This window comes from Branchiostoma floridae, chromosome 11, assembly GCF_000003815.2.
Source record: "Branchiostoma floridae strain S238N-H82 chromosome 11, Bfl_VNyyK, whole genome shotgun sequence".
NCBI lineage: Eukaryota > Metazoa > Chordata > Leptocardii > Amphioxiformes > Branchiostomatidae > Branchiostoma > Branchiostoma floridae.
In genome coordinates this window covers 3,522,329-3,545,710 of record NC_049989.1, presented here as the reverse complement: position 1 = coordinate 3,545,710, position 23,382 = coordinate 3,522,329, and the positions used below count along the sequence as shown (strand labels likewise).

Sequence of the window (23,382 nt, the reverse complement as noted above, 5' to 3'; positions counted from 1 at the left end):
CACCATCATGTGGACCCAGAAGTTACATCTTTCGTTTTTCTCAGATATCAGGAGAAGCCGATCTTTCTACGACGCCAAGATGGCGGCGGCTGCCAGGTTGCTGGACGTGATTGCTGATCTGGAGAGAGTCCACGAGGCATTCAACAAGCGAGAACGCGAGCGGGCCAAGGGGCTAGAGCGGGGCAGATCCCTGTCTTTGGAATCTACCGAATGATAACTGTTTGCAGTAAGAGTATACATGAACAGTTGCTAGATGTATCAAAGTTCTCGTCATGTACATAATTTCATGCTGCCAGGCATGGCCATGCCCTGTGGACCCCAATGATCATTAAAGCTGGCTGTTGTAAAGCACATTTTCTGTGCCATTAGTTTGGTCGCCATAGGCATAAAGTTATAAACATTTGTATGCACAGTCTTGTCCAGATATGGCATTTCCCTTTACTCATCTCACTGAGATGCACTCAAAGTCGCATTCAAAGAAATACCTGCAGGCACAGTGTTGGTAAGCCTTTTTTTTGCAGAAAACATTGAGAGTGTGTCTTTGTTGTCTACTTGCAATCTTGCATCTGTCTAGCCGGTACTGCTCTTTGGTGTAACACACTTAAGCTTCACAGGAACACTGCGGCAGCAGCTGGTTATGTTATACAGAACCTCTCATACCTAACCTTTGTGCATCTACATGTGATTTATATACAGCCTTTGCCTAATTGATCTCTGCCAGGAAAAGGCAAGGTGACTTGCATTGCATTTTCATTTTCATTGAATTGCACTCTTTACATTAAACGTTCTCCCTGCTGACTTCTGCTTTCACAAGCACAAAGATTTGGACCATGACATTGTAACATCGGGTTAACCAGAAGAGAGTTACATGTACAGACCTGAGTTTTGATACATATACAAGTTCATGTATACTAGCCTTTAAAGCCATGTGAGAATGACCTAAAATGAAAGTTTGCATTCCTTCCTCAGCACTTGTCAGAGGATACAGTATTGTGATATTTATTCAAAGAGAAGTATTATATATATATCCTGTTTGTATGAGCTGTGCTCCCAATGTCAGTGAAACTGTCATGTTTGCATACTGTGATACTAGCTAGTCTTATTGTACCTTAGATGATTGTCAGAATAGCATATTATCTGATATTTGTATTTCTTACACTTTCTTAAATGTTTGTTTATTAGTTGAGTTAAGTTTGGTACTGTGTTTTAGTTAGACTGTAATTTTGGGGAAACTAACGAATGTAAATCTTGTTTGTATTTTGTTTTAACTTGTCCACATCAATGCTTACCAGATATAGTTTCTGTTACATGTACAATGTATAATCAGCCCTCAAAAAGCCACTGCCAACCTTGTCATTTAGATTGAGACAATCAACATGTTTGATACTTTCTACTGCCATGTAATCATATGTTTTGTCAATCATGAAGATTTACACAATACAAAATATAAAATCATAACACTTTTTTACACTAAACAATAGTTGCACAAAGTTATAATCATAACAATAATAAAGATTGAAGAGATAACCAAAATCCAGTGTTTGACTTGCAAGTAAAATGACAGAAATTGACCCTACTTGTTTTCAGTTGACTCTGAAACCATAAGGATTTTTTGTTCAAGTATCACAAGCAACATCATCTAAAAGTAACAAATCTTGCTTACATGTGCCTGCTTTAGATAATATATATATAATAAAATTTGTGATGACTTTGGTCCACTCTGTGTAAGAGAATGTGTGGAAGTGGGATATCAGTTAGTTGTTGTTTAAAGATTCTAACTTTGAAAAGAATGGGCTTGTAATCACAAATTGTTTGTGTTATACTCTTCATACTGCCATATGCAACTTAGATAGTGTCTTGCAATTAATCTTATTTCTGCGAAGGTACATTTTGTATCTTATGGTAACAAATTTGTATTGGCTAAAGGGTTGGGCAGCATAGAGAGCTGTGTAAATCACACATTTGGGAACATCATGGGGCTATGCAACATTTGATATCCGTCAGTTTTCTGGGGACTTGTAATGTTCAAATTTCAAATCTCAAGAAGTTAGACAATGGCTGTCATCAAAGGCCTGCTGTCACAATTTTTGTGAAAGAAAAAATGAAAGTCTGAAAAAAGTCACTTGGCAATTGTTTTGCACCAAAGGAGTATGCCTTTATAGATAGAGCCAAATGAAGAAGTCAAATATGTCTAAGTAAGTCAAATGAAGAAGAAATTGTGAAAATTTGTACACAGTGAAATCCCAAAATCCTTACACAGTTGAATGCCTTTGGATGTATGGACCAGTGAGTGAACTTAATTGTTAGTTACTACAGTTGACACAGATTTAAAACATTGTTTTGAAAAAGTTTAAATGCAATTAGGGCTAAATGTTTTTGCTCTTTGGGTGAATTAAACTGGTTGTGCTTTTACATTTCCAAGACTGTCTGATGGCTGAAATAGATGACAGCAATTTGTAACAAAATCACTGCTTGTCAACATACTAGCCAAATTTTCCTACTAGTATTCCATGCCCATTTTGTGGTGTGTAGCTTTGTGATATTTGCTGTTACCGCATCCATACATAACGTTAGTTCACGTTTATCCACGGACAACCTATATCCGTTGTTTCTAAAAACACGGTACTTATGGACATCATGTCGACGGACGGTGGTTCCAAACTATACAACTGTAAAAATGTTGCAATTTGACATTGCCGTTCATTTACTTGATGTCCCTAGATATCTTATGTTTAGAGACAACGGATATAGGTTACCCCCCGGATAAAGGTGAATTAGCGTTACAGACATGCACTGTTGGAGTTACAAAGCTTGCTTGTTGTTAATTTAACTACAGAGAATGAGCCATTCGGGCTAGCCAGCCTGACAGCACATATAATGTCAGCACAAAAGCTTTATACATGTAACGCTAGTTCACCTTTATCCGTTGGGTAACCTATCTCCGTTGTATTAAAAGGCAGGGCATTTAGTGCTATCATACCAACGAAATTTGAGTTCAAACTGCTACATTTTGAAAATATCTAAAATTGAAACAACCATCGACTTCATATCATTGAAAATCTGATATCCCTGAAAAGAAACGGATATAGGTTACCCCGCGAATAAAGGTCAACTAACGTTAATTGGTAATCGCTCAGCCTTATACTATTTCTAAGCAACTAAATCATACTCATCACATACTAGGTATTCAACCAGATTTGCATCAACATAGAGACTAATAGTACATTAAGCGGGGGCACTTTGCCTACAATATTATAGAACAAGAAGAATGACAGTATTTTACTACCCAAGACACTACTATAAAGGTAATATATCTGCTTGTAGCAGTTTTAGTATTCTTTGTCAACTATCAGTATGACTTGAGAGAAATGTTTCTGGTATGTTCTGTGTTTTTAACATTGATTGATACACTATAGAATAGCATAGATTTTATAGGAAAGAAAATTGCACCTTGGTGTTTTTGATCAGAAGAAAAAAGTTTTGTCAAACAATTTTATACATGCTATTGTTTTCAAGTTTATCAAGTAAGAAGTAACTATTCGGGTTATGAAGAAATAAATTGAATTCCTTCTATGAACTATTATTTTACAACTTATGTTTTAAAAAGGCACGAATACACTTATTGATGCTGCAGAATTCGTTGTACCAGTTTTTTTATGCCCAAACGTTAAATGATGCCTTTTCATTTGAGTTTTCCAAAAGCATTGGCATCTTCATGTACAAGTACATTTGTAGTATATCCCAAGAATACTCGGGGCCTGGAGATGTTTTGTACCTTAATTTTGCTTTGACTCCAGATATGTAAGTCTACTGTTTTCAGTTCAGAGAACCAGAGGAATTGAATCACATGTAGTTAAGCTCCTGTCACACATCCAGAACCGTCCGACGACTTTGCTCCCGACCATGTTCCAACCAAGGTCAACACTGTAACGTCACATAATTAGTCCATTCCATTCTGCTACCTCTATCTCTAATTCACTTCTCTAATAGCATATAGCAGAATACGACTTCCCCAACTGTGATCAGCTGGGCCAGACTTTTGACAAAGACTAGTAAACAACCTTGCCAACCAACTCCTAACCTGCAGATGGCATTGCACCATGGTCTGGAGAAGGTTGGGAGGCCATGGTTGGCAATGTGTGACAAGGGCTTAACTTGTAGCACAATGTTCCTGTGAGGTATACACAAGTGTGGTTATTGTTAGCCCCTGGTGGGCTGATTCTGTAAGAGAATCATTCTGTGGAGTTTGTGCAGAACTTGGTTGTCTTCTTATTATTACCTATCATTGTGCACACCACATGCACATCCCCTTCACCAAGTTTTATATATAGAATATAATGTTATGGCCTGGTCCGGAACACCCGTATCGAACGTTTTTGCGCCACAGGTATGACATAAATATAGAATACAACATGGTGTATTCCGTATCACCCGAGGTATCAGCCCGACGGCCGAAGTTATGACATAAAACACGTTACGTAGACCAGGAAAATTATAATTTATAGACACCGGTACAGTGTTCGGGCAGGCCAATGTTGTGTTTCTTTCATGGCCTGCAGCAGTAAGCAACACTGTTTGAACAGTAAACAAAACAAAAGCAGGCACCATTGAAGGTTGTTGCAGGTTCTTTCATGACAAGATTTAATACAAGCTGCTGAGGTAACACAAAACTCAAAAGCTTTTTTTCCAGACAATTCCAATATCAAGCACTGACACAGGTGTACATAATTAGTTCATACGTTCATAATTAGTTTAAAGTGCTATAGTGTTCAGGCTTTTATTCTCAAAATTTCCTTTTATCAAAAAAATATCCTATCTACCAAAATGGCTGTCCACATTCCACATTTTCATCAGCTTTCTCCAAATAAAAATGGTTCAAACATAATAATTTGACAGGAAGTAATGTCTACCATGCTTTGATTGATTAGAATACACACATGCAGAGAACACGAAAATATCAAGATTCTTACAATTTGTACAACTGTTGGTCAAGCTACGCTAGGACTATACTACTATTCATTATTCAATAAGTTGAGTATTATACTGTAACATGTACTTCTGATTAATCAAAAATATCTGCTAATACAAGATATCCATACCTAGTAAAGGTACAATGAAGTGAATGTACAAATTGTGTGCTACTCTGTAGCTGTCAGATCACTAGTAGTTTCTTATGAAGGCAACCATCAGTTCTACAACACAGTCTATTCTGACCACCCCTAATGTAGAGAGTGGCACAGTCCCACTTACAGCAATTACACATCAAATGTTGGATGAGATCACAAGTTCATAGTGTAGGTTGAAGCAAAGCTATGGCAAGAGTTATCCTTGTTTTCTATGTGGCAAACTGAACCCAATGTTGTGCTCTCAGCTAGACTGTCACAGCAAGTTCAGAAATGGCTAAAAATTTCATTCTCCTTTAATTTGGACCTTGTGAGGTGCTGTACCAGGTTTGTCTCCATGACATTTGTCCCTCTGTCCTGGAAAGGAAATTTGCTTGTTGGGCTGGAACAAACTTTTGCTCTGTCCAGCCAGAAAATCTGAACTTCATTACTTGAGATTGATAAAAAACATATTTCTTTAAGCTAAAATGACAGATTTAATAAAAAAAAGGGCTTAAACTGAACAATGAATGGGACAGAGAAAAACTTTTACATGGAGACAACCCCGTACTGTAATGATAGCCACCTGCTATGCACGTGTCACTTTTTGCTTCTCAATTTCTTACAAGGTCCAGAGAACAAGTTTATTACAACAGGGAGTTGAGACAAGGGAAATCTTCCAGGATATGCCAACAAATCAATTTGCTCTGATTAGCTTGAAATATTGTCAGACATTTTAAGGAACAAATAATTCCACTAGTTTGGGCCAAGGAGGTTATAACCTTATCTTGCCCAAATGCACAATAATTACTGACAAGTGTACCTTGCCCTTCATCCTTGTGGTTTAAGCAGAACATGACCATAAACCATGATCCCCGCAGCTGTCAATGAAATCACTCAATCAAAATACGTTCCAATTTTGTTGATGAGTGCACCTCTAATGACCCGGAGGTTAAAACCATTTCCACAGACTGGAAAAATCACTGAATGTCTCTCTATAGCCAAAACTGTCTCTCGCACCACAACAAACCCTTCTACTTAATATATAGTTATAAGCAGGAAATAGTCAAAATTTAAAAAATGCGACAACTGTTGTAATATTTAACATGGAAGACAATCCCTGGTCTGGCACATTCTCATTTAACAACACTAATTTGAAATCATGAAATTGAGGAAGCAGCAGATGCCAGTTTCAAGCGTGCCCATTTGCCAGAATCTGTGTTTCATTCCCTACCCTTTTTTGATGGATCCAACAACTTTCAGCATTCTAGTAGGCTCTTGGATTTTTGACACATATGGTGAACAACATCCCATTGCCTCAGTTTAGGTTATAATTTGGTTTTGCATAAACCCCTTTTGATGATATGTAGAACAGTGCCTGGACCTGTTAATGGTTTAAGTCGCCAAGTTTGCTACTTTGTTCCTAATAAAACAAACTTCCTTTCTTGTGTAGTAATTAATAAGGGTTACTAAATGCTTTCATAAGAATACCTGAGTCCGAGAGGCTAAGCAACACAGCAGTTGACAACATATCATGGTCTGTACTGAGTTATTCCCTTCCAATATGCTATGGGATAGAGCGCAAAGATATATTGTTAGCAACAAATACAAGGGCCATTCTGATTATACTGTTAACATTTCTTGGCTTATATGGCATGAGAAGTGGACTTAAAAACATTCTTGCAAATCACTCCATGATATCTACAAAAAAGCACCTATTTCCTTTTGTTGGTCAGTTACAACATTTAAGACTTGCTGATTCATATCATTGCCTCTAAAAGGGTCATTTCTATGACATGTTAATATGAAATATTTTGGAAATGAAGTACTTTCATCACACTTTGGAAGATATGTAGTTCCAGCGTTGTAGACATGCACATTTACGTGGCAAAGAGCCAGCCTGTATCGTGGTCCCCTAGGGGCTCTGCAGTCACAAATGTATGCCGTTACTTCAAGGGACAGTTGACAATGTAGTTCCAAAACGACAGTTGTAATTACATTTTGTACACCTGTTTTTTGTCTGGATTACAGCGTAACCATTTTCCCATATCATGGTTTTGGAGCACAGTAATTTGTACGAGAGAAAACTTCTGCCAAAAGAATGGGAGAGAACAGCATTGGCAGTTGGTAAACTGGCACAAGAATTTTTGATACATTTCCTTCATTTTCACACAGAAATGTGTTTTGAGTTGTTTCCAAATTTGTACATGGTGATTGCTTGGTATACTACATGTACTAAAAGTTCAGGGCAAATGCTTTGAACCACATCAATTCTAAGATTAGAAATATTACCATTCATTCTTCACTGCATAAATAAAAAGGACTAAAAGTTTCTTTACTTCACAAAATTGAACTGGGGGAGGGGGGCGTTCACATCTTGCAGCCGACCGCACCACATCTTCTTCTCTTGTGCCCCTTGTGTTTGTCCAGTTTTATCGTCTCGTTCGTCTGTGCTGCTAGTTTGGCTTGGGTCTCCTTCTTCTGGTGAAGGACTTGCCTTGTGATCTCGTTAAACATCTGACGAAGAAACAAAATCACGGTGTGTAAGTATGTGAAACAAGACCACTCTGTATTGTTGCATACTACATGTAGTACTCACCTCACCTCACCTCACATGAAGTACTATCAAAACTGTAATAGCAGAGTAGGATACTACAGTATGATACATTCAATACACGACTAAATCCATCCCATACCACAAGCACATTCCGACGTTCCCAAAACTGTTGAAGACGAGAATATTTGACAATAGTTATCACTCCATTCAGTGGAAATAACATATACTCTTTGGGATAGACAGCAAAAACGATTAGAGAAGTGTTGAAAATGTTATTACAAGGTTTCCTTTATGCCAACTTTTTATTCCTGTCATTCTGCTTTATCTTTTCCTTGTGATAAATTCTTCCTGGTATTTTTCAAATCCCTGCACACTTTCAACTCCCCCCCCATTCATCCATGGTTAAGTTGTTCTCAGTCCTACCTCTTCCACATTGATGTTTTCCTTGGCACTGGTTTCAAACAGTTTAATGCCCATCTGATCGGCAAACCTCTGCGCATCGCCCGTCTCCACCACTTTCCTCTCAGGACAGTCGTTCTTGTTTCCAACTGAAGACAAGAACATTGTGGTTAAACCAGTGGCTGTCAAACTCATGCCCATCCTTATCATCATACTACATAAACAAGATTTTAAAAACCTGCTGCAATACTGTAGAAAACTGCTAGAAGGCTCGTTATCAAACTTGCACTTCATTTCCCAAACACTACCCATACACCAAATATCATACATGTAGGCTTTTCAAGTTATGCTGTCCACAGACACACACACAAAATAAGCCATCAAAAACATAACCTTCTTGGCTAAGGTAACTACAACAAAAGCAAACATTTTTTTCTGTTCAAATTATCCAAGAGAAACTTGGCGTCAAAGTGTATAAAGACATTTACAAGTCTGGCACGCTGCCCTGCATGTGTCAACAAATTCCTGTGTAGGTATTTAGCCGAGCGATCATTGATTGAGCCTGTGGTTTTCCAGATGGCATTACAGTTGTAGTAAATGTTCTGGAACTGTGCCAGAGGGTTTAGTTGGTGTAACATTTTAGTGGAAGCAAGATAGTTTCAACTGTGTGACAGTAACTATACTGCTTGGAAAGAGTAGTAAAAAGTCTTGGCAAAATTACACATGCAGGTAGTTAATTTTCAAGGAACCTTAAATCACTACTAAGTTTCTTTAATTTGCATTTGGCCTATGCCAGTAAAAATCTACAATAAAGAAATATAGCTCTGTTACAGCATAGTTGCTGCCAAAATGTATTGCCCACTGACACGTTTTCACACTAAATTTCACATGCTTGTAATTACAGTTTGCAAGACAGCTGCTAGGGGGATTTGTCTTGCAAAGGTCACAAAAACATAATGTCTGCATTGATAAGGATGATATGAACACTATTCTACACTATTACTATGAACAAAAGTGTGTGTACCTAGTATCCTGTTGACCACGTCACAATTCTGGTCTATTTCGTGTAACCATCTCTTGACGTTGACAAAGGAGTCTGCGCTGGTGACATCATACACCACTATAACTCCGTGGGTCCCTCTGTAATACCTGCACAAGAAGTACCACACATACAGATGAGTAAAAAATATGTACTAGGAAATTGCTGTTATACATATATTAGGTTGCAGATTTTCAGGAAGGGAATCAGAAAAGAAAGGTATTTTGTCAGAAAACTGTGAGTTAAGAATTTCTTTACAACAGAAAAAGTAGCTTTTTCCGCTCTTGTGCACAAGCACAACTTAACACTGAAAATACTGTAGAAATGATAAAACAATCTATGTCTTGGAGAACATTTCCAGCTTTCAAATAATATTTGGGACTCTTAAAACATCATGCAAGATTCTCAAACTGTGTTCAAACAATAGCCGATAATTGAGGTTATTACAATACAGACTAACATGCATAGCAACAAAATATATGTTACAACAGATATTGTAAAAAAAAATGCCAACAAGACATACTGTTAGGAAATAAAATATGGTGTGTGAAACAAAATGCAAGTGCAGCAATCTGGTCAGGCCTCATGCTGTGATCCAACCAGGAAACATGCAGATTTTCCGCCATGAAATGAAAGGGTAAATGTGAAAACTACAGGCGCACAATGTACACACTCACACGCATGTACATCAGTAAGTCTAGTGTAGCTACAACGTAAAAAACAAACACCACAAAATGTTTGTGTAATGGCTGAAATGAGTCAATGGCTGAGAACGGATGAACAGACGACACCAGACGTTACGCTCTCTCCTGCAGTGGAGGCACAAGCACGGGGAATCAAGGCAAGAACTCTCACGTGGAAGTGATGGTACGAAACCGCTCCTGGCCAGCGGTGTCCCAGATTTGCAGTTTCACCTTCTCTCCATTCATTTCCGTCGTCCTGATCTTGAAATCCACGCCGATTGTCGTTATGTAGGTACCTGGTATAGCGTGGAGAGACAAAGAGAGAGGAGATGGTTGGGGAGTTCTCGCGAGGGGAGAGAACGACACGGAAACTTACGTGGACGTGATGGTGCGGAATCGCTCCTGTCCGGCCGTGTCCCATATCTGCAGCTTGACCTTAGTGCCCTCTACCTCTATGGTTCTGATCTTGAAGTCTACGCCAATGGTGGTGATATACGTACCTACAGTCGGCAAACACACGAGTCAGAAAGGTACACTGACTGACTCTTTTGCTTAGTTTGCTTCCTCAAAGTGATATCAAGGCTCAAAATTTCTTTTTGGAATACATGTAGGTGTATATACATGCCCTGGTGAACATAACCTAAAAATCTAGATGCAAAGATAGTAACAAGGGTCTTTTAATTTGTCACCTAGACACCTGTCACCAAAAATATAATAGTATACAGTCATACCTTGACCCACTCAATTTCTAGGTGTATCAGTGCACCATATAAATGAAATAATAAGCTCCAATTTGGCATTTGGGGGTACACACACAGTATTTCTTTCCACCCTGAATATGACTTCTATTCTTTGGAAATCTATGCCACCTTGTAAAGAAAAACATTACCCTCTTTTGGTTGGAACAATAGTTCATGATCAAAAACCTTGCAACAAGACAACTTACTTGTGTACATTAGATCTATATGCAAAGCTGTCAATTATAGAATATCAGACCATGACCTGTTGACTTACTTGCTATACAGCCATGTGCTCACAGACTTTGGCCTGTTTTCCTATGAGTGGCATGTCCACATACACCTTTCCACAATGGCAAGTAATTGGCAGCGACAGTTGCACACCAATAACAAGCTGTCATAAGGCCAAGCCAGTTTAATTAGTTGGTCCATGGATTCAAAACAAAAATTGAAAACATGCTTGCATGGCTGAGCACAATGATAACAAAGCCTGAGGACCAGATTCATGCCTTTTTAATGGTGGTAAATACAGACATGTTAAAGTTTTCCTCCCTGCCCTCTGCTTTTATAATGTCCGTGTGCCATATTCTTACTAGTACTGTAAAAAAAATCCGAGAACCAACACATTAAATTAATGTGGCCTTAAGCAAGAAATCCTTGTGAGCCATATTTGTTGGTACAGGTCAGCATTCTGTAAAACTATCCGAAATAGGAATAATATGTCATTCTTGTCATGAATCGATCCAAAAATGAACACGCTACCAATACACACAGGGCTCGAAATACCACCTGCATATGCACCTTAGTGCAGGTAAAATTGGAGCTGTGCAGGTATTTCTGGTGTCTACCTGCACCTAACCTGCTCTGGTCCATGTACTGGGTTTTATACATAAATGTCCTATGAATAGTATGATGTAGGTGTATCTGGATTGTTATTAGCTGCATTGACTGTTACCACTTATAAAGTATAACAGAAAAAATAGCTATAGTTCCTGAACAATTTTAGTATGATCCATACTTCCTAAATTCATAGTGTTGCAGGTAAAATTTGTCTGGTGCAGGTAATTTTCAATGTTACCTGCACCCGTGCAGGTGTGCAGAAAAAAGTATTTCGGGCCCTGACACATATCCTAGTGATACATGTACATTCATCACAAAAAACCCTCATACCAACTTCCTTTACATAATCCTTTTTACTCTCAAAGACAATTTTGGCTCTTCAAGGGAAATCACCCGACTGATCATCAGGACCAGAGTCAACAGTAATCATGAATAACGGCCCCTTCTAACTGTTGACGTATTGACCTAAGACATTGATTTTCCTGCCCTACAAGGAACCGTTACCAAAACACTGTCATTGGACCAGAGCCAGAAACTAATGATTTTTTTCCTGGAGCGGTAAATGGGCCGACCTAAGCATTTAACGATTGAGGAAATAATGGGTGATCAAACAATAAATTTTAAAGCAGGCATATCATCATAACTCCAAAGACAATAAATATCCCATTCCCAGAACTGATGTCACTGCAAATTGTTTATGGTACAAGTCCATGTATTTCCAAAAAGTGGCTTAGAATTTGGCACTGTTGAATGTACAACAATACATACAACCGGAAACTGAAAAATATGGTAAAAGTGCAATAACCAATACCAATATTACCAATATCTATCACTTGCGATAATCTCTCATATTTTATCTGCTCATGTAAAAATTGTCCCCAGAAAAATCAAGTCATCTTTTTTATACATGAAAGTGTTATACATAATTTTTCCAATTGCCTTAGAATCAATTTAAATTTTCAAATTAGACATTTGGCTGGTTCATTTACCAATGTTGTCGCTGTATAATGTAAGCAAACAGCAACTACAGCGCTGTCCTCTCCTTGTAATAAAAATGATTGATTTCTGGGTTTTCCAAAAGGGACCAAATTATGTTAATGTATGATTCCTATCTCGCTCTCCGGAGGCCCTTCTTACGACCCTGGGCCGACCCCAGGAATATGACATCTTTCTATCAAGCGTGAAATGACGTGTAATAAGGGATATGGTCCTCCAGGGGCCTTTATTTACAATTTATCAGCCTTTTACTGCATGCTAAAGGGAACCATATGAAAGTAATGAATGGCCCTGGCCACAATATGACCAGAAATTGGAAAATATTCCACATTCTTTTACGCTTTGATTTTAATAGCCCCAGTTCTCTTTATATGGAATACATTATGCACATTTACTACTGAGTTGACATAATACTCTCATAGGGAAATGAGGGTTTTTAATGTGTCTGGGGCAATTTCCTGGGACTAAATCTAAAACCAACAGGCCATCATGGTTTCCTCCTTAACTATGTGTGAAACTCACCCAAAATATGAATATATAGTCATGATATATTTGTAAGATAAATATTTTCTTTATTCAAGGACCAAGCATCACAGTAGTAGACACTTGCTAGACAAAAGAAACTACTGTAAATCTTGAAATATTGGGGGCAATTTTATTCCCGCTGTTTTCTGGGTGTGTCTCTATTCCAAAATGATGACACTAACGTTAACATTACACCATACATGTAATTATTGCTATCAAACCTCATGCAAAATCAAATCCCCATGAAAATAAATGAATCTACAGTAAATCCTTGCCATAATAATTGCATTTACAGTATGTCCATTATTGTCCTAACAAAGGATGACATAACAACTCATGAAGGTCAACTGAATTCCTAAAAGTGCAGTTGGGGAAGGAGGATTCCAACCAGGGAATTTTCTTACTAAACCAAGCGTGAAACCATAACAGTCCCTGCGAGGGGGCAGCCCGTAATTGGCTTGCAATTGATTGGATTTGAGTGTGATCAATTGCAACAACATGAGTGCAAAGTGACCTTCCATATAAGGAAAAACACACCAAAACATGTCCTCTACATGCAAACATTGTCCCCGAACTGAAAAGTCACACTTACCTGAAAATGTGTTGTCAGCAAACCTCAACAGCAAGCTGCTCTTGCCAACACCTGAAAAGACAAAGGTACTGAAGATTAAGATATAAAATACCATCATTCATTCATATCTAAAGATAACACACACCTATTCACACAAACAGGTGTTGTCATGTTGTTGTCCCAGAAACATATCCAATTTCCAGGTGTCAAATGATGGGGATAGACTTGTCAATGACAAACTGATTATACGGTTAGTCTAGTCATAGTCCATATTTAGACAGGCCGGATAGACACTTCCTACAATCCCCACAACTTTTGCGTGGCCTGGAAACAGTAACAAGACAACGCCCATCCTTTCACTTGTTGGAGAAGGCCAAGTTAGGGATCGACAGGGTGTTTCCAGCTAAATATCAGTCTATATAAAGTTTACACTTAGGAGGAATAAATATGGTTAAGAACAGTGTACAAAATGTTGAAGATAATGCAGGAGAAGTAAGAAATGAGTCAGTTTTTACATAATGTCATGTCACTGGACGACTTCCGGGTCTAAACTAACCGGCAAGTTTTGAAACTGAACAGATTTTGTAGTCAAGGATTTGAGATTGTCATCATGACAAAGTGAATATGGCGCATAGAGAACTTTTCTGGGGGCAGAAGAAAACCATGTAAAGGCACGAGGCTCCGATCTGCCGAAAGGTAAAAACGCCTCAACATGATTCCTGCTATGTTTGCGGTCCTAAATCATGATGGGGGTCCTAACAGTCGCGTCCTCTCTCGGTTCTTTTTGTCCCCAACTTACCGCTATCTCCAATGATCAGTAGCTTGAAAAGGTGATCATACTCTCTGGCCATCTCTTGTCGTTCCAAATGGCTGAAATTCCCGCCAATATTTCGCCTCTAACCGCTAAAAATTGATCAAATCTTAAGACTACTCGATCAAGATTTACACTTTGACGGAAATCGCGACGGCAGCGGGTGTGTAGACGTCCTACAGCGCATGCGTAATGAAGCGCACGCGCAGTAGCGATTCTTCAGACCGGAAGTGAGTGTACCGGATGTAAGGTCATAGGTTAGGCGCGAAAGGTCATGTTTGCAGCCAGAGGTCATCAGAGACACACAACGAGTTGGCAGGGGGAGAAAAAAAATGGAAGTGTCCTACAGACATGCAGCTCTTTTCCTCAGGCACGCGGTTCTAGCGAGCAGAACGGTACAGCACACGAGATGTCTCTGCAGTTCCAGGAGTATAAGGTTCGTGGAACAAGTGTTTCAAGTTCGTAATTTCGTGGTTTTGCCCACGAAAACGTGCCCTGAATGTAAAGGGCAAAAGTAGGTCAAATCGGCTAGCTCGGCACTAAAGTCAAACTAATTTATGCATGGGGAAAGTAAAAGTGTTCCCATCTGGCGAAGAAATAAACACTGCATTTTGTTGTCACTTTTTCTCCGGTGCACCTAGTTATAATCTCATATACGGAAAGTATCGTGCGGAATTGAGTCTAAGTATGGTGATCTTCCTTTTGTGTAACATGCTGGGTGTATATGTGGACATTGTTGTCAGTTTAGAGCTGTGCGGAACAAATCAATGACACGTTTTGTACATGTGTCAGCTGCTCACAGCGGATTCAATGGACCATATACAGGGGGTGGGACTGTAGGGTGGGGTTGGGTTTCGTGACTTGTCAAGTTGACATAATTTCAATGAGATGTTATCTTATTTGAGCCTGCTTATGTTGAGGTCCCAAATCCTTGAAGGGAAAGTGGTCTAACCTAGATAACTTACTGTATAATGGGATGCTCCGAGTTTAGTTACTGTCTTTGTCCTCGCTGTTATAAACCACAGTGGATGCACGTTTTATTGTTCTTTTCAACATTTTATTTCATTTCAATTGTGAGATTATCTAATTTGATCTTAAAGTCTACAATAAAAAAACTATATATATAAGTAAACATCAACTCAAAGAAAAAAAATAGACACCATTTATATTTATTTTTTCGACCTTTATTTAACCTTGATACATCTTATCGTTTTTTGCTGGTTATTTATACCTGTGGATGGCAGCGCGGCAAAAACACAGACATTCTGATTCAGGTGACCTACTTAGAGGTTAAATGAAGGTGACCCACTTCCCTACAACATTTAAACTCACTTTTTCCATTGTATTTAGTAACTTACATTTCAAGCATATTGTTCAGGATCTGTAAGGACTGTCTACGACTGTTATGTTTACATACAATAGTTTAAATGGCTGCAGAATTGTCTGTTATAGACGCCAATGTTATGGTTACATTATCTATTATTTATAGCAAAGGATGACAGGTCCAGAGTTGAGGTCTAATAGAATTTTAATGGTGTAAATTTATAAAATTCTGACAGTTAAGGTATTATCTCACCATATCACATAGTGACACATACCAGGCCATGTCATGTTATTTTTTTGTTTCTTGGCAGCTGGGAGAGCTACGGTAGTTTAAAAAGCTGTTTTGGGAATTGCATAAGTTTTCTATGCATGATCAGAAAAGTCAAGTAACAGAAACAAATTTTCCACTTACACTTTCTCATTAAGTTCTTTTGCTCTATGATAAATGACAAAACCTATGACTTATGATTATAGTATTTACAGAAAAGCCCTCCTTATTTTGGATAATTTGGTTGGACCATTAGTTGATTAATGCTCGGGTAAGTCGGGTTGATGAAAGACAGACATGCAAACCATTGTGTGTGTCACATTGTGTATGTTATGGTATGATCACCAATGGACCATCACATACCTATGCGATGAAGGTATATTTGATTCAAATGATTACACAACAGACAATGACCCCGATAGTGCACAGTGCTTGACAAGTTGACAGGCATGTTGGGCATGACAAATGCTGACTTGTTTTACACTTACAGGCCATTTTTCCTCCTTTTTTTTTTTCTTAGCTATATTTAGCTATATGATTGTAACCAGATAGTTTCTTATATGACAATGCAGATACAGGTACCTGTATAGCATGCATACCTACTTAGATACATTATCCTGCTTGCACACAAACCCAGGGACATGTGTACCTCTATATTTAAGTATTGTGTTGCTAACAGGCCAGTCAAACAAAATTTTGGGATCTGCTTATGACTTTAATGACTTAATGACTTCTATCTTGGGGGTTTGTATGTAGCTCATGGTCTATGGAAAAAGTAACATGTTACGCGAGGGCGACATAAGTGTAGCATTTTTTACTATCATATAATAACAAGGCTAATGAAAGGTAAAAAAAGAATTATTCAAAATGGGAAGCATTGCATCATTTTTTATTTCAAATCTTGTCTTGCCATGTTGTGATAATGTGATTTGGTTGAAACTGTGCAGAAATGGCATCAGTGCAAGATTGCCCCAGTCCCTTGAGACCCATGACCTAGTTTGGTAAGAGGGTTATGGATTACTACCTGTGTTGATGAGTGACAATGATAGAAGGGAGTATGGTTGGTAGAACTAGAAGGTCTTTTCCAGTTCTTCAGATAACAATCTAGCAGGGGAAGCTACACCGGAACCAGGTTTCCAAACAACCATGCCTTTCAGCAGGTCATTTGTTTCAAGGTCAAACCAACCAGCCTGCCAGGGTCCAGGGTTTGTCACAAAGCAGAAAATTGCGCAGCAGGCTGATGCGGGGCCCCTCGCCCAGGGCAAAACAAAATCTAAAGCAGCAGTTGTTGTTTCCAATAGAAGCCATGCCCAAAAAGTAGACAATCCTCTTCAAGTACTCTATGTACTCTAGTTCATCATTTCATGTTTTCTGTATGCAACTTTGAAGATAACGCTACTTGCCCAAGATATATGCCTGAATTCATTTGCTGCGGAATGCATGCAATGTGTAGTCTGTAGATAAGACACAAAGTACTGGCCATGTGTGCCCAGGTGAATCCTCTAAACTGACACAATTTAATCAGTGTCTTTCTGTTGTGCCATTGTATCGCGATACAGCAAAAAGCTACTAGTATGCTGCAATATGCTATCAACTAATAAACAAGCAAACACTAGTGTATATACAATATCAACCTCTTTGTTCAAACCATTTGAAATGTGGGTAAAATCATCCATCTTAAACTCTCTTCTGACAGGACTAACTTGGGTGAGTAACAACAGGTGGTTCAAGTTTGAACTCTTGACTTTCAGGCTGAGAAAGATGGTTGCAAACCTCTGTACCTCCAGATCCTCTGACAAGCATAAATCTCTGATTGACCTAGGGGTGCAATTAGCAACTAGGTCAATTGTGGTCACAATCAAAGTCTTCAACTGTGACCTCTCTGACAGTAATTTTGCCCCTCATTATACCTTAGAATGTGCCTAAAACAATATACTCGTGCCTATATCACTTACCGCGACTCAGGAAACTTGGTCCCTCTATGATAAATCCTAGCTAAAAGCCTGATTCAGCATCAGGTCATAACTGCACACTACCTCACTCACACTCACACTCTTCTCCTGTTGGTCTTGGTGCATAGAGCCTACTAGTTAAGTTTCACCAGGCTAGAGATATGAATATGATTTATCACAACTACCTTTCTTTTGTCATATAGCACCGTAAAGCTCGCGTGTGATACCTACGGCAAAAGGACAAACAACACATCCCCCCTGGTCATTCTTCATGGGCTCTTCGGCTCCAAGCAGAACTGGCATACTATAGGCAGGAACTTGAGTAGGAAGATCGACAGACAGGTAGGAAATCCTCTTTCTATAGACTCCCTTCAAGTACAGTCAAATCTCTACAACAGAATAGAAAATGGAGATTTACTTCCGGACGTTTTGAGTGACATCCATCACTCTTCTTCAGCATCACTGGCAGTATGCTGATGCTGGCACTGCAGAAGAGTAATGGATGTCTCTCAAAACATCCGGAAGTAAATGTCCGATTTTTATCGAGCTGTAGAGATTGAATTGTATTTGAATATTGTTTACCTGGATGTCTAACCTTCATAAATGTATAGCCTCCCTTGTTTTTCCTTTGAATTCTTCCAAGATGACAGCATTGATTCTGTGATAGGTAAGGAATCAAGATGATACCATTATTCGGAAGGGGTATCATGTTTGACTCCTGTTTTTGTTTATCGCCGCAGATAATCGCCATAGATATCCGTAACCACGGTGAGAGCGAGCACAGTGATGTTATGGACTACCCGTCCATGGCGGCGGACGTGGCGGCTACCATGAAGGAGGAGGGGGTGGAACGGGGCATCCTGATTGGCCACAGCATGGGTGGCAAGGTTGCCATGACCTTAGCCCTTCAGGAGGTACATACATATACATTTGTATAGGGCTGAGCAAAGTATAGAAAAATTTGAAGTTGATCTAAAAGTTTGTCTTTCTGTCTTTGTCCCAATACTGAACAGTTACCGCAAATTAGTTTCTCTTCTAATTTTTGTTCTTTATCCCTGTACAGTTTCCATTTTCTTTTGTCGATGTTTGATGTGTTGATTTGTCCTTGTTGAAGTTCTAGTTTCATTTGTCACTGTCTGTACTTTCCTCATCTCTCCATCTTCTCCTTTCTCCATCTCTCCATCATCATCTATCTAGCTTGGGTACAATCCTGGTTTGTGTATGTCTGCTCTTGAAATAGTGAGTTTAACAAATGAAATTAGTTGTACGGTGGTTTTGTGGTTAGGCCTGTTGCCTTAAAATCTGATTTATTCTAAGGGTTCTTGGTTCGAATCCCTGGCAGACCTCAATGTTGTACCTTTGGGTGGAATGTTAAGCCCAAAGTCCTGTGTCTGAGGAAAGCCACATCTCAAGCATCTCAAGCAAAGATCCATCCGCACACATTGCTAAGAGTACAGGTTCTTACCAGTGTAAGTGGATCAAACCTTACCATCTCACACAGCTTGTACATGTACCTTCTACTTCTACTTCTACATAATACAGACAAAGTGCCTCATGGCAAAACTAGTTTGTAATGCCAGAAGGCAGTTTACCAGTTAGTACAAACATCTATCAAAGAGTACGTAACCTAGTCTTGAATGTACACAGATTACATGTAGTTCCTCCTCCCTCTGTCCCTGTCCAACTCTCTCTGTGTCTGTCTCTGTGTGTGTCTGGTTGTACAGGATGTGTGTGCTAGCCTCCATCCCCACTCCAATGAACCGCTGTACTAACCTTCCCAGGCAGGGCTCGTGGAGAAGTTGATCATTGTCGACACCACGCCGACCACGTCCGCGGGAAAGCAAGTCTTCCCCAAGATCATCGAAGGAATGAACAACGTGAAGTTTCACACGGAGTGGACCCTGTCCAAGACGCGCTCTGAGGCCGACAAGACGCTCCTGAAGACCATTCCTGTGAGTACATAGCTTGTGTTTTGGTAACATTTGTGTTTTTTAACAATCCCAAGACAAAATCTGGCACAAAGTTTTGACAGCAGTATATGAGGAGCATGCGATGTGCATTTGAATTATTCTATGGAAGCCCATACTGGCGTAGTATACAAGTAAACCGAGGTTGAAACGGAATACACTATGTTGTATTTTATCCATGTCATACCCAGGTCAGAAAACACTGATTAAATTGCAGTACTACTCATAAAAAGGATGAAATTCAACACATTGTTTCAACCTGCGCTAACAACAAAAAAATTTTTAACAATGCACTCTGTTTGCTTGCACCTGTGCTTTCATGGCAGAAAATTATCACCCGGTCCGGAACACCGGTATCGAATGTTATCGCGGTCCAGGTATGACATAAAGTATGATACAGTACTCTCCCACCACACTGTACCCTTAGGACCTGGGAGTGCGCCAGTTCATCCTGACCAACCTGGTTGAGGACGACAACGGCTGGTTCAGCTGGCGTGTGAACATCAACGCCATCCAGGCGAACCTGGAACAAATCTGGAGCTTCCCGCAGTTCAAACACGTCAGTTACCATGGTGACACGCTCTTCCTGGGAGGCAGCAAGTCCCCATATATAAGGTGAGGTTGTTGTTACCAGGGTTGGACAAGTCCACTAGCCCTATTCTCCAGGGCAAGTGAAAGTGCTGATCTGGCAATTGCGTGACCTACACTATTTGCCCGATTGGGCAAGTAAGATTCTTCCATTGAGTGAGATTTTTATATACTTGTACTTGTCACTTTTTACAGTCATACAGAAAAATAGAGGCAATAATAAGAATTTTATTGCTGGAAGTGAAAATGCACTTGAATTTTGGGCAAGTGAAAAGTTGGTTTGGGCAAGTAAATTTTTTATTTGCTTGCCCTATAGGACGAGTGAATTATAGAAAACTTGTCCATCCATGGATTTTTTAGATGGCATTGCCATTAAACTTTAAACACGTACTTCCTTATAATATGCAATGTCTTCATAATTTATTTCCCCAGCGAGTCTCACTACCCTGAGATCAAGAGGCTGTTCCCCAAGGCCCTGGTGACGCACATCCCAGACTGCGGACACTGGGTGCACTCAGAGAAACCCAAGGAATTCATGGAGGCGGTCACCGACTTTATCCGCAAGTGACGCGCCACAGAACTTGTACAGTTTTCCACTTCCATGTGGGTGCACATTTTCACTGCTGCATCTACATGTTTCAGAAAGTTCTGATAGTTTCAGAAAGGAAGTTTGTTTACTTACTTCCAGTAGGATGATAGTTAATGGACTTTTTGACTACATGTATGTCAAGCGGTATACTGTTATGTAGATAGGCGAGAGTACACGACATGTGTATGAATTATTGCCGCATTGTCTCGAAAGCCAGTTCACTTGAAACTCTATCCTGATATCACTTAAGAATGACATAAGACTCCACATTTCAATTTGTTTGCTATAAGCTTCTGTTGAAGCTTCGTAGTTATAAGGTGTCCAGGAATAAGTAAATATCTTGATATAATAATTGTGAAGGTCGCCCTGTAAGTGCCAGATAGATGTAGTCAGGTGTATTTCTCCGGGGGATTTGGCAACGTTGTTAGGAAAACATTTTGTAGTTAGTTTAGAACAGTGATAGTCATGCCATACTACAGCCAGGCTTGTACAACAGTTGTCATCACCATCTAGTTTCTTTCTCAAGCTGGGAGGAAGGACATGTACACATTGTGGCTAGAGACTTTTTTAAAGCTAAAACATCTAAAGTCTATGTTTCTGTATTTCTTCAAACAGACAAAACTATATCCAGGGTCAAACTGTTTCTGGATGGGCCAGGAAGGACCGAAAGGTAACCAGGATATTCTGGAAAGAACAAAATTGGCTCTCAAGAAATTTGACAGATGAATGCAGAAGAGATGAATTTCAGCAATACCTGGTGGTCAAAAAGAGGAGCGACATGTTTACGCACACTTCAGTTCTTCCTGGTCCATCCCTTATGTAGTGTGCACAAATCTAACTCAGTCTATATGCTTTGAGGGCATGTGCAGTATATGAAGTTCATTTCATTTCATTTATAAGACAGTTTAAAAGTAAATAAAGGGTTTGTGTATCTTCTAGGTGACAGCTTAAGTTCTTAAGTAGGGTTCAAATAGCCCGGACTAGTTTGTAAGAAAGTCTACTTGTTGTTGTTCCATCAAAATGGATTACATTTGTCAAAAAAATGTTACCTTTAATGCTTTGCGTAATTAGAATGCATTTCATGAAGATGATTTCTTGTATTCTTAATATGACTTGAAGGTTGGAAGGACAGAACTATTGTTAGTGAGTTATCAACAGATTAATGATAACTACATGTTTGATGATCTTTTGGAGTGCTACAAGCCACGTTCTAAATGCTGTTGCCAATATGATTGGCAACTTGAAAAGCTCAAACTCATTGTAATATCCGTCAGTCCAACCTGATAAAACTACTGCACAATGTCATAGACAGGGTATAGAGAACAGTAGAGTAGTTAAGATACTTTTAGTGTTTTTCTTGCAAGGATGAGTAAGGTTCATTGCAAGTGTTGAGTTGAGGCTCATTAATTGTTCAGTGGTCAAACAAACTCTGCAAAAAGCTGTGGTTTGAATAAAAATGTTGTTTAGATACAATATAGAACATTTGAGACAAAAAGTTGTGGTCTTGATTTGTTCTTGAATTGAACTGTTTTTGAGATGAAATATAGAACATTTGAGACAAACACCTCTTTGCTTATTCTTGAATGTGTTCTTAAATGAGCTGTATGACATGAAGCCTTTTATGAATTGATAGATGGGGGAAATGGGGTAAGATTTTTCTCTATGACATTTCACATGCAGGGCAACCAAAGAGAACAATCGTCACAAACACTATAACAGATAAAAGTTTGCACCAACAATTTTCTCATATCTTCCTGTGTACAGTATAGTCTTCCCTTCTCTGATTGAATATTAAACAGCTTTGCAGATTGACAAACTTGATGGTCAGCCTTCTTTCAACAACTCAAGAAATGAGTTGGTTGATGAAGGTTGGAATATATGTTATTGGGTTTAGCCCAAATAATGAAATGGTTTAGGACTTAAGGCATTGACAGTGTTCTTCAATGTGGTGATCAGTCTGTCATTTGTCTAGAACAGAACTCACCTGTTTACATATTCTGGATAACCTTGCAAATGAATTTCATTCAACAAGAGCAAACAGAAAGTTTGTTGCAAAAGTACATGTTATCTACCAACTCCTTCAAAAAATTTATATGTGTAGAAATGTATATTAGAATACATTAGAAAGTAGATGAGAAAGTTTAAGGGTATGTGAGTAGTCTTGAGTTGAATTGGCATGGTTTCATCTCTTATTGTATAAGAGTATGTAAATAACTCAATGAAAAATTGGCGCTAAATAGAAGTAGGTCTTATGCAAACTAACCCCCCAGCGACCAGGAGGTCAAGGGACAAGGTACATGTACTAGATAGGTAGTAGATAGATGTACCATTTACTGGATGTTAGGTGTTAGTTTACTGATTGCACTAAATAAGTTCAATATTTTTGTTTCTAATTTTTTTTCCCGAAAAATAGTTGTGGGGTACTGGGTGAAAAG

The 23,382-nt window shown here is 39.0% G+C and overlaps 3 protein-coding genes across 4 annotated transcripts in view; 2 read left to right on the top strand and 1 right to left on the bottom strand.

Annotated features, from left to right (window-relative positions):
• Positions 1-4,256, top strand: part of LOC118425685 (rasGAP-activating-like protein 1) — a 36,274-nt gene extending 32,018 nt beyond the window's left edge. The window contains exon 21 of the mRNA XM_035834718.1: positions 45-4,256. Coding sequence (XP_035690611.1) covers positions 45-214 — 170 coding nt within the window. The 3' untranslated portion in view covers positions 215-4,256. The remainder of the gene's footprint in view (positions 1-44) is intronic.
• A 368-nt stretch (positions 4,257-4,624) lies between these two features.
• On the bottom strand, positions 4,625-14,469 carry LOC118425741 (ras-related protein Rab-35-like). Of its 2 annotated transcripts, none has more exons than XM_035834808.1 (6): positions 14,249-14,469; positions 13,471-13,521; positions 10,157-10,280; positions 9,083-9,207; positions 8,083-8,207; positions 4,625-7,619 (listed from the first exon to the last, which is right to left on the bottom strand). In XM_035834808.1, the coding sequence occupies exons 1-6, from the start codon at positions 14,298-14,300 to the stop codon at positions 7,473-7,475; spliced, it is 624 nt and encodes a 207-aa protein (XP_035690701.1). In that variant the 5' UTR covers positions 14,301-14,469; the 3' UTR covers positions 4,625-7,472. The 2 variants fall into 2 exon arrangements, with proteins under 2 accessions (XP_035690701.1, XP_035690700.1); XM_035834807.1 differs by lacking the exon at positions 10,157-10,280 and adding an exon at positions 9,953-10,076.
• A 32-nt stretch (positions 14,470-14,501) lies between these two features.
• LOC118425732 (protein ABHD11-like) lies at positions 14,502-22,511 on the top strand. The gene is made up of 6 exons (XM_035834790.1): positions 14,502-14,696; positions 18,007-18,145; positions 18,544-18,717; positions 19,585-19,755; positions 20,198-20,385; positions 20,791-22,511. Exons 1-6 carry the CDS (start codon positions 14,593-14,595, stop codon positions 20,924-20,926), a joined length of 912 nt encoding a protein of 303 aa, XP_035690683.1. The 5' UTR covers positions 14,502-14,592; the 3' UTR covers positions 20,927-22,511.
• The last annotated feature ends 871 nt before the right edge of the window (positions 22,512-23,382 follow it).